This window comes from Pelophylax lessonae (genome assembly GCF_965119305.1).
Source record: "Pelophylax lessonae genome assembly, chromosome: 11".
NCBI classification, from domain to species: Eukaryota; Metazoa; Chordata; class Amphibia; order Anura; family Ranidae; genus Pelophylax; species Pelophylax lessonae.
The window spans coordinates 238,863,713-238,876,237 of NC_138778.1; the positions used below are offsets into that span (position 1 = coordinate 238,863,713).

Sequence of the window (12,525 nt, forward strand, 5' to 3'; positions counted from 1 at the left end):
CACCTCTATGTTAAAGGGACACTGGGGCAAAAAGTGGTCCATAGATTCCACCTTACCCACACACTCTACTCTAGGACAATCCCGATCATTTACAGGGCGATGTTTCAGGTTCCCTCTCACATAGAGCCTTTCATGGAAAGCAAGCTAGGCTTGATCCCTAAACTTCAAAGGGATTCTTCCCAAATTGATTAAATGCAACCCTTCCCTCATCACGGAGCCTGGGCAATCCCTTAAGGCCAGTGACACATGGAAAGCAGAGCCCAAAATCCTCTTCTCCAGAAGCTTCCTGGGGAGGGACTTGATATCCCCCACTGTCACCTGTCACTGCCGAAGTATTTTCAGACACGGAGCAACATAGGCTCGAAGCTTGCCATGTTGAAATCTCAGACTTTTCACTGGCCCGCCATCTTCCCAACATCATAGAAAAGGCCTAAACCAAGATTGAAAAATACCCACCCATCCTGGCGGGGTCTCTGCTAACATATTACCAAGATTATACTTTAAAAAGAGCAGAGAAAAGAAAACTATAGTGTTGACCATTTCTAGGCCACCCTCCTGCCTGGACAGGTAAGTTACATTGCATTTGATCAGGTTCAGCCTATTTCCCCATAACAGTTGGACAAAACAGCTGTACACCCTTGCATAGAGAGATTCCGGCAAGATACAGACAAAGCTGACATATAAAAAGATCGAGATCAGGTAAGTTTTAATCAAGTCAACCCTCTCCCTCAAGGAAAGTTTCCATTTCTTCCAGCTTGCTACTTTGGCATTGGCATCCACCAACCTGCTTTCCTAGTTTCGATGACCATAGTCACCAGGACCAAATGTGATGCCCAACACTTTAATTTCCTGCTGGGGCTCTGAGAAGGCATCTGGAAGTTCAAAGCTTTCACCCTCATCGCCCATCCAGAAAATTTAATTATTTTCATGGTTGACTTTAGAGCCAGAAGCCTCCATGTACTGCTCTATCACAGAGAACACCTCCTCCATCCCAGAGATAATAACAGACACATCATCAGCATAGGCCATGACCTTTAAAGGTGGCATACCAGCAATGCCATTAACAAGTGGGAAGCTCTCAGCCCCTTTATATAATGTTTTCAGCCAATCTTTAAACCTCCCCTGCAGACCGTATATACCAAGTAGCAAATACAGGTACTTATGTCTGACGCAATCAAAAACCTTTGCCTGATCCAATGCCAGCAAGTACTTTCTTCATCCAGCAGCCCTGCATCGATCCAAAGCCTCCTGGACAGCTAAAACTGCTGAAAAGGTACTTCTACCTTGGACCAAGCAGTGCTGATGATTGGACAACAAATCCCCTGCTACTGACGACAAGCGCCAAAAAATAATCTTCACCAAGATCTTTCTATCAACATTGAGAAGACTCATGGGGCACCAGTTCTCAATCATTGAGGGGTCTTTACCTTTTGACAGAAGAATCACAGCAGATTGCCTCATGGAGGGAGGGAGCGAACCCTCTTCTAGACAGCTGTTATAAACCTCCACTAAAATGGGAGCCAGAACGGACTTAAAACACTTATAAAATTCAGCTGTCCTGCAAGATGCATCTGGTGGGATCTCTATTAATAACTATATATGTTATGTAACGGTATCAGCCAAATGATCAGACCAGTGGTGATGTGCAATTTCTACTTTACTTAACAATGTGGAACGTAGATTACACAGGAGATCATGTGAACAGGGTTTGCAGTACAAAACAGCAATATGAGGAAGGGAGAAACATTCATAAAACATGTGAAAACAATTCTATTGCAGTTCTAGTAATGGCCACTAGATGGCAGCAGAGTGTTCTGAGTTCAGTTTACTGATAGGATAAAGATCTGAAGATTCTTACACGTTCCAAGAGATTGATCGTTCATTCAGCAGACTGTGAGCTGAGGGGATTTCCTGCTGGCACAGACTTCACACAGGCGCTGCTGATGCTGACTTTGGTCAGGAGGCTCTGGGGGCCGTAGATAGGACCAACCCACTGCTTGGACAGCTTCTCCACATGGACTGTAACAGAGTCCTCTCCAGTGACTGGGGCTTGGATAGATGCTGCGTGCTCTTGTGCTCACTGCTGGTGGCCCACACACCAGACTGATCGAATGAGGACCCAGCACCTGGGGACAGCTCACTTGCCCAGTCACTGCTGTCCCATCAGGCAGGATCTCTCTGAGCACAGGAAGATGTGCGGAGCTGGCATTTATACTCCCTGGGCGTGTCCTGGAACTCAGGGGATGCTGGGAGCCCAGAGGATTGTGGGGAATCGAGTTAAAGGGACTTGCACCTACATCTGGATAAAGGGGCACACCACTACATATATACCCGGGTATATAACATCCATTTGGAGGGAACTCTGTTAATAACTATACAGTATCTCACAAAAGCAAGTACACCCCTCACATTTCTGGAAATATTTTATTCTATCTTTTCATGTGACAACACTGAAGAAATGACACTTTGCTACAATGTAAAATAGTGAGTGTACAGCTTGTATAACAGTGTAAATTTGCTGTCCCCTCAAAATAACTCAACACACAGCCATTAATGTCTAAACCGCTGGCAACAAAAGTGAGTACACCCCTAAGTGAAATATGCCCAAATTCGACCCAAAGTGTCAATATTTTGTGTGGCCACCATTATTTTCCAGCACTTCTTAACCCTCTTGGACATGGAGTTCACCAGAGCTTCACAGGTTGTCACTGGGGTCCTCTTCCCCTCCTCCATGATGACATCACAGAGCTGGTGGATGTTGAAGACCTTGCGCTCCTCCTCCTTCCGTTTGAGGATGCCCCACAGATGCACAATAGGGTTTAGGTCTGGAGACATGCTTGGCCAGTCCATCACCTTTACCCTCAGCTTCTTTAGCAAGGCAGTGGTCATCTTGGAGGTGTTTGGGGTCGTTATGTTGGAATACTGCCCTGCCCCCCAGTCTCTGAAGAGAGGGGATCATGCTCTGCTTCAGTATGTCACAGTACATGTTGGCATTCATGGTTCCCTCAATGAACTGTAGCTCGCCAGTGCTGACAGCACTCATGCAGCCCCAGACCATGACACCCCCACCACCATGCCTGACTGTAGGAAGACACACTTGTCTTTGTACTCCTCACCTGGTTGCCCCCACACACGCCTGACACCATCTGACACCAAATAAGTTTGCCTTGGTCTCATCAGACCACAGGACATGGTTCCAGTAATCCATGTCCTTAGTCTGCTTGTCTTCAGCAAAATGTTTGCGGGCTTTCTTGTGCATCATCTTTAGAAAAGTCTTCCTTCTGGGATGACAGCCATGCAGACCAGTTTGATGCAGAGTGCGGCGTATGGTCTGAGCACTGACAGGCTGACCCCTCCCCCACCCCTTCAACCTCTGCAGCAATGCTGGCAGCACTCATACGTCTATTTCCCAAAGACAACCTCTGGATATGACGCTGAGCACGTGCACTCAACTTCTTAGGTCGACCATGGGGAGGCCTGTTCTGAGTGGAACCTGTCCTGTTAAACCGCTGTATGCTCTTGGCCACCGTGCTGCAGCTCAGTTTCAGGGTCTTGGCAATCTTCTTATAACCTAGGCCATCTTTATGTAGAGCAACAATTCTTTTTTTTCAGATCCTCAGAGAGTTCTTTGCCATGAGGTGCCATGTTGAACTTCCATTGACCAGTATGAGAGAGTGAAAGCGATAACACCAAAATTAACACACCTGCTCCCCATTCACACCTGAGACCTTGTACCACTAACAAGTCACATGGCACATGGGAGGGAAAATGGCTAATTGGGCCAAATTTGGACATTTTCACTTAGGATGTACTGACTTTTGTTGCCAGCGGTTTAGACATTAATGGCTGTGTGTTGAGTTATTGTGAGGGGACAGCAAATTTACACTGTTATACAAGCTGTACACTCACTACTTTACATTGTAGCAAAGTGTCCTTTCTTCAGTGTTGTCACACGAAAAGATAGAATAAAATATTTACAGAAATGTGAAAGGGTGTACTTACTTTTGTGAGATACTGTGTATACCCAGGTATATAACATTCACCTGGAGGGATCTCTTTTAATAACTATACAGAATATATATACCTGAGTATATAACATCCATCTGGAGGGATCTCTATTAATAACTATATACAGTATATGTGCAGAATTCCCCAGAACTCCTATCGAGCCCTTTCCTGATTATCGCTGTTTGTACATTGGATGGATAGACTGTTATTAATCTCTTCGTATATAAAGCTTGTATTATTTCCCTACTGGTGTACATCTATATACTTACGGTTAATATTCTATGCTTGGTGCAGCGTTTTTTCTGCTCCCAATGAATTTGATTAGATTACTAGTAAATTTTACAGGAAGGGAAACCCTCTGTACTTATTCAGGGCCCTGTCCTAGATGGGGGCCCTGTTATAAGTGGAGTCCCTGTTCCATTTGGGGGTCCTGTCCTGGGTGGGCAGGTCTACCCTGGGTGGAGGCTCTGTCCTGTCCTGGGTGAGTGCTTTGTCTTGGCTGGAGGCCCTGTCCTGTTCTGGGTGGAAGCCCTGTCCTGGGTAGGGGCCCTGTCCTGGGTGGGCGCCCTGTCCTGGGTGGGGGCCCTGTCCTGGGTGGTTGCTCTGTCCTTATCATTATTCAATGTCTTTTCACTGTGAAACCTTCAGTTGGTTGCCCAATTTTATACCATTTCCAGATTGTAGTGCTCACCTGTACACATGACACCAGCATGCTCCCTCTCCGTGCAGTCATGCCTCCTTTCTGATGGACATTCCCATAGAAAGGGCTCAGAACCCAAACATTTCACGTCATCCAAATAGATCTGTGGTGGTCCAATTCCAAAATGAGACGCTCCGTAGGCTCCCAAAGCTGAACCACAACCCAACTGCCGACAGGTGACTTCTGCATCGAGGGCGTCCCAATGATCATCACAAACGGCTCCCCAAACATCATCCTTAAAAACCTCCACCCGACCGGCACAGGGACTGCCACCTCCAGAGAGCCGCAGGAGGCGTTCCTCTGAGGAAAATAGACAAATTACAGCTGTAAATACATCGAATATACGGCTAGTAGGAAGTCACATTCAGCGTTTTTCTAAGGCTGCATTCACACCTGAGCAGAGCGATTTTCAGGAGTTTGCAAATGTATACAGGAGTTGTTAGAAATGTATTACAGGCATTTTACATGTGTATTCAAGCTTCAGGCTTTTTGTTTTAGCCAATGGAAATCATTAGGGGGAGGAGATCAGTTCAAATTGGCTAAAAAAACTAATTTTTAGGTGTTCCCATTGAAGTCGATGTGGCCAAAAACACAAAATTCTGCCTGAAAAGTAGCTGATGTACTTTCCGGGGTGACAGGCATTCAGATGGGAACAAGGGCTATTGAATACAACTAGTTTTTCCTTGTTGAGCTTTTTTTTGATCTTTGAGCTACAAGCTAAAAAACAAGACGTGAATGAGGCCTGATAGCTACGTCATGACCTGGATAAATGGTGACCATCACCATAATCTAGTATATGGATCTCTGGTGGTATCACACATTTATTTTATATAGTCGATGCCTCGCAGATTGGAATACGACTCAGAGAGAAACTTTTTTATATAATCCAGCAACAAGAGAAATTCTGCTTCTTCGCATATTACTTCTATGAACCTCAATTCCTCGAATGTTCCAGGCCTGAAGAATATTCCACTATGCCTCCCATAACCTTGGATTGGCCAACTGTCTGATGTTTCATAAGATATTACCTTTTTGACCCTAGGGGACTCGAATGTTCCAGGCCTGAAGAATATTCCGCTATGTCTCCCATAACCTTGTATTGACCAAAAGTCAGATGTTTAATGAAGATATTATCTCTATGATCCTCAGTTACCCTAATGTTCCAGACCTGAAGAATATTCTGACATGTCTCCCATAACCTTGGATTGACCAACTGTTTGATGTTTCATAAGATATTACCTCTATAACCCTAAGTGACTCTAATGTTGCAGGCCTGAAGAATATTCTGCCCTCTCTCTTATAACCTGGGTTTGGCAAAATGTCAGATGTTTCATTATGATATTACTTATATGAACCTCAGTGACTCTACGGGTCCAGGCCTAAAGAATATTCTGCCCTGTCTCCCATAACCTTGAGTTGTCCCACTGTCCAGTTGGTTAATAAGATATTACCTATATGACTCTAGGACACTCTACAGTTACAGGACTGAAGAATATTCTGCCATGTCTCCCATGACCTTAGATTGGCCAACTGTCCAGCTGTTTCACACTACTGAAGATCTAAAATATTCTCCATGTAGCACTGTCCCTGTTGCTGTATGATGACTTGTTGGGCCTCCTCTGATTACCAGCACACAGTCACTTGGGGTACAGTTCACACATCCCTCCTTACTCCAGATGGCTCGTCACACAATAAACAGTCCAGGGGTATTGATTTTTATAGTTTATTTTGGAGCTTGGATGGGAGAAGGGAATAGTGGGATACTCCAACTGTAACTATTCACAATGGATAAGGACAACTCTCACTTGGTCTCACCAGATTGCTTGTGGAAGCAGCTGCACTGCTTAATCTATACTGCCATGTGTATGGAAAGAGTTAAAGTCTCCTTGCTCTTTTCTCTCAAGCAATAGACTTGGTTAACTACATTCTCTTCATGACACTCTCTAGCATCCACTTTACTGACACTTATCCACTGACTCTTCTAGCTGCAGAGGTGGCCCCCCTCAGGTCAGGCCCCTTGACACAGATCTGTACTCACTGTACTGCAGAATCAGATCCTCCAGTTTCTCCCCTCTCAGTCAGCTTCACAGGACCTCTGGGTTTAGTTCCTCACTAGCACTCTACAGGCTCTCAGGTCGACTACCTGTAGCCGCATGGCACCTCTACAGAAGAGGAGGCAGCTGCCCCCCTCCCCCTGGGACTCCGCTATCCAGCCAAAAGACCCTGAGCCCATGTGCTCCTGGCTTTTATACAGTATCTCAGCATGCACCAAGGCACTTTTCTTCTGCCAAATCACCAGGGCTGTATCAAACGTCTGTGCACTTATTTGTCAGGTTTCCTCCCACTGTCCAATATGCCTCTCTATTGGACCAGCGTGAAACTCTGCAGACAGAACAAGTTGTACCTGAGCACAATGAGCAGATCTCACTAACAGATCCTGCTCTCTGGTAGGCAGAGAACAATATAGATTTACATGCAGTCCTTCTGGTAAGCAGTCAGGACTCAAAACTTTACTTTCTCTCTAGCACCTATCAAGAAGGGTGCTACATTCATGTACTACACTACTAAAGATCTAAAATATTCTCTATGTACTACACTACTGAAGACCTAAGATATTCTCCATGTACTACACTACTGAAGATCTAAGATATTCTCCATGTACTACACTACTGAAGATCTGAAATATTCTGCATGTTGTGAATATGTGTGTATATAGAGGGTCAGGGTTAGAATCCCCGGTGTCACTGACCTACACAGCATATATAGAGGGTCACTGTTAAGGTCCGCAGTGACACATACATGCACAGTATATATGTATATTGAGGTTAGAGTCCCTCAGGTATGACTTACCTGCACAGTATAAGAAAGCAGCTCCATCACACTTTGCAGCTGGAACAGGTGAGACACTGCAGTTCCTCCAATCATCCAGTATGGTGCAGGTGACATTCAGTGCGGTGGATGAGTTGTAGAGTGGGAAATAATCTATAGGATGAAATGATTTTGGAGGTCCACACTTCATCTCTCTACAAATCAGAGACAGTAAATCACGACTCAAATACGTTATACACAAAGGCAGCCAACTGTCCCCATGTCTGTGCTGAATGACCCCTTCACACCGCTTGTCACTGCCATCAAATTTAAAAGATGGGAAATCTGAGAATGAAAAGGAAATTTACTTAACACATAAAAATCCACAAAGACCACAGAAAAAAATAAAGACCTCTACATAGAAAAGGAAAATTCCACTTAAGAGGAGGAAAATTCAACAATAAGAGAATGGAAATTATTCCCAGTCCATTGTCCATCCAGAGCAGCTAGTCCATATTCCAGTTACAGCCTACAAAGATGACTGGTGGTGACCCTTCTCCTGCATACCACATCCACAGCCACCCCTCTGTCCAAGTATACCACATTCACAGCCACCCCTCTGTCCAAGTATACCACATTCACAGCCACCCCTCTGTCCAAGTACACCACTACTACAGATGTAGAATTAGCCAGTGGAAAGCAAGTTTCAGAGGGCAGAAATGGGGGCATTAGCGGTAGGGTGTTCGGAGCTCCTATACCCAGGGTGGGTATGGGGAAAAACCAAGAGAGCAGCCTAAAAACATCAAATGAGGATAAATGTAACCGGTCAAAATTAAGAGGTTTGTATACCAATGCCAGAAGCCTGGCCAACAAGTTGGGAGAGCTGGAGCTGCTGATGTTTGAGGAGGACTTAGATTTTGTGGGGATAACAGAGACTTGGTTTGACAGCTCTCATGACTGGATGGCGACCATTCAGGGGTATTCCCTTTATCGCAGAGCTAGAGAAGGTAAAAAAGGGGGAGGGGTATGTCTGTATATTAAGAACAGTATACAGGTAAGGTAAATATGAGGCATGATATTAATAATGGATGAGGCAGAATCTCTATGGGTAGAGCTTCAAAGGGAAGGCGCAGTGGGGAAGGTAATATTGGGCGTATGCTATAGGCCCCCCAACCAGAGGGAGGAGGGTGAGGCGGACCTCATGTTACAGATAGGATTGGCAGCAAGGATGGGAAATGTCATTATAACGGGGGACTTTAATTATCCAGATATAGACTGGACAGAAGGAACCGCACACTCAGCCAAGGCTAGGCAGTTCCTAAATGTTTTGCAGGACAATTTCATGGGTCAGATGGTGAATGCACCGACAAGAAACAATGCGGTACTTGACCTACTGATTACCAACAATACAGACCTGTTCACGGATATAGAAACACGGGACAACTTAGGAAACAGTGACCATAGGTCAATAAGTTTCAGTATTAATTACAGTTATAGGAAGCAGAGGGGTAATATAAGGACACTGAATTTTAAAAGAGCCAATTTCCCAAAACTGCGCTCGCTGCTAGAAAATATAAATTGGGATAGAACCCTGGGAACAAAGAACACGGAGGAAAAATGGGAGTGCTTCAAGAGCATACTAAACAAGGGGATTGGCCAGTGCATTCCAAAGGGAAATAAATTTAAAAAAGCAAAACTAAACCCTGGGTGGCTAAACTCCAACATAAAAATGCATATTAGTGCTAAAGAAAAGGCCTTCAAAAAATACAAGACTGAGGGGTCATTGGCAGCATTCAAGCATTACAAAGAGTGTAATAAGAAATGTAAAGATGAAATCAGGGCAGCTAAAATATAACACGAGAGACATATAGCGGAGGAGAGTAAAAAGAACCCCAAGAAATTCTTTTTTTTTTTTTTTTCTGGGTCCGCCCGGAGGGCCATTGCAAGTGGCTCGACCGCCAGGGCATACAGCAGTGGGGAGATGGGACAGCCCTGACGCGTGCCATGAGAAAGAGGAAAGGACCTAGAGGTCCAGCCATTGGCTACCACCCGGGCCCGAGGTTGACTGTATAATACTGTAAGCCATTTAATGAACTTCGGGCCAAACCCAAATCTGCGGAGACACTGCCACAGGTATGACCACTCGACAGAATCGAAGGCCTTGGCGGCATCTAAGGTCACAACCACCCTGGTACCGACGCAGTCATGGGGGGCCTGCATGTTCATGAACAAGCGCCTGGTGTTGAAGGCCGTATTCTTGGCTGGCATGAATCCCGTCTGATCGGGGTGTACCAAGGAGAGGATCACCACGTTGAGTCTGAGGGCAAGCACCTTAGCCAGGATTTTATTTTTTTTTTCAAATATAAGTTTTATTCAGGAATCTTCATAACAGAAAAAACATACATCTACATTCCATGTGGAGTTTACATCACTTTTTAACACTTAATTTAATCTTCATCTTCCACTTTTACCCTCTTATATTCCTTCTCTTTTTTCCCCCTTCCCTTTCTTTTCCCCCCCTTCCCTCCCTCCTCCTCTCCCACCCAAAAAAAAAAAAAAAAAAAAAAAAAAAAAAAAAAACCCCTCCCCCTCTCCCCCCTTCCTTAAATTACTCATTTATCCACGGCGAATGACCGAATAAGTCAGTAAGCTCTTCCGGGTTGCTTTTATCCTATTATAAGTTGCTTCCCTTCTTCAGAGACTATAAACTGACCCCACACATCCCATATTTTCTTGTATTTTCCCTTCCTATTCTGAGAAGTTGCAATCAACTCTTCCATTCTCCTTATTTCCTCTACTCTATTTACCCATTCTCTTATCGAGGGGGGTTGTACTTTTTTCCAGTTACTCGGGATACATGCCTTAGCCGCATTTACCAGGTATGGTACAATCGAGTTTTCATATCTCTTTATCGGGATATCCGATAGATGTAACAAAAAAAAGGCTGGCTTTTCCTCTATTCTGCTTTCCGTAAATTTCTGAATTATATCTTTTACTCTTCCCCAAAAAGGTTTTACTTCTGTACAGGTCCAGAGGATATGGATCAGCGTGCCTATTTCTTTTTTACATCTCCAGCATTCACTGGTCTCTCTTGGATACCAATTATGTAATTTCTCGGGTGTGATGTACCATCTCGTCATAAACTTATAGTTCATCTCTTGAGTCTTGGTACATCTAGCTGGCTTAAAGGCTAACCTTACTATCCTCTGTACCTGCTCCTCAATTAGTTCACACTCCAAGTCTCTCTCCCATTTTCCCACCCACGGGGGTTTGAATTGCTCCTCTGGGTTCATCAGTAAATCATAGGAGATTGATAATGTATGTGATAATTTTCCTGGTTCTATACAGTACTTTTCAAATTTTGTTAATGCTCTACTATACCTCTCTGGATTTTGTATCGAGTCCAGGAAATGGTGTAGTTGCACTGCTTGCCAAAAAGGCAAGTTGTATAATCCATTTCTCTCCAATAATTTGCTAATTGAAGCCCAGTTATTTTGTATAAGGAACAATGAAGCTTGTTCCTGTTTCTTTTCTCTCAATGGTATAAAGCTTCTAGGATCTAAACCCGGGATAAACTGTGGGTTCCCTAATATTGGGAATAGGGGTGATTCCTTCTTTGTTAATTTACTATATATATTTGGGTGCGAGCATATCCGCAATGTGTTTCCTATTATTGGGTGATGTTTCAATTCCTTAGGTAACCACTGGAAAACCCATATCGCCCTCTTTAGGTCTATCTCTGTTTGAGTCTGCTCGATTTGTACCCATATTTTGTTTTCCGAGTGGTGCCACCAATCCAATATCCTACTCAGATATGCTGCGTAATAATAAGTTCGAATGTCCGGTAAAGCAAGGCCTCCATTTTTTTTCGGTAATGTTAAAGTTCTGCGTGCTATGCGAGGTCTTTTATGGGCCCATATATATTTCAAAAAAAGAGAGTGCATTGTCTTAAAAAAAACACTCGGTATCTTAACCGGCAGTGCACGCACCAGGTATAAAAATTTTGGTAACACTATCATTTTCAATAAATTACATTTACCGAACCAAGAGTGTAGCCCGCCATACCATTGTTTAAGTAGTTTCCTAGTCATTGCCAAAAGGGGTAAAAAATTAAGGTCGAACACCTGGCTTAACTTCGCTGGTATGTAGGTCCCCAGGTATTTCACTGCCTCCCCCCTCCATCTAAAACCAAAACTGGTTTTCAATAGGTTGATTTGGGCCACGGGTAATCCCACACCCATTGCCTCTGATTTTCCATAATTAATTTTTAAATAAGATATAGCATTAAATTTTTTAAATTCCTGTAATAGGTTTGGCAGAGAAATACCCGGTTTGGTCAAAGAGAATAACAAGTCGTCTGCATAACCAGCTACTTTATACTGTTTCCCTTTTACCTCTATCCCTTCAATATCCTGGTTCGATCTAACTCTGCACAGGAAAGGTTCCACCGTCAGGGCAAACAAAAGGGGTGACAGGGGACATCCCTGTCTGGTACCGTTTCTTATTGGAAAGGCTTCTGATAATAGCCCGTTGGCCTTTACCCTGTCTATCGGTTCTGTATATACCCTAGTAATCTTTTCTAGCATATTTTTTCCCAATCCAATGTGTCTGAGTACGGAAAACAGAAAAGGCCATCCCACTCTATCAAATGCCTTCTCTGCATCCGTACTCAGCACTACATAAGGGATCTTTTTTTCTTTTGCTACTTGCATCAAATTGAGAATTCTTATGGTATTGTCTTTTGCCTCTCTAGATGACATAAAGCCTACTTGATCCAGATGTATCAGGTTTGGGAGGAATTCTGCCAATCTACTTGCTAAGATTTTAGTCAATACTTTTAAATCCACATTTAATAGGGATATTGGCCTATAGCTGCCACATATAGCTGGATCTTTACCCTCTTTTAGTATTAATGAGATATGGGCTGTAAGTGTGTCTCTCGTCAGCTTCCCATCCAAACCTGATGCATTGTATAACTTTACCATATATGGTCCTAAGATATGGAACAG

At 43.9% G+C, this 12,525-nt stretch overlaps 1 protein-coding gene across 1 annotated transcript in view; it reads right to left on the reverse strand.

Annotated features, from left to right (window-relative positions):
- The window catches only part of LOC309567214 (T-cell differentiation antigen CD6-like), a 77,278-nt gene that overhangs the window by 51,659 nt on the left and 13,094 nt on the right, over positions 1 to 12,525 (reverse strand). The window contains exons 2-3 of the mRNA XM_082272593.1: positions 7,559 to 7,861; positions 4,700 to 5,008 (exon numbers count right to left, since the gene is read on the reverse strand). Coding sequence (XP_082128719.1) covers positions 4,700 to 5,008; positions 7,559 to 7,861 — 612 coding nt within the window. The remainder of the gene's footprint in view (positions 1 to 4,699; positions 5,009 to 7,558; positions 7,862 to 12,525) is intronic.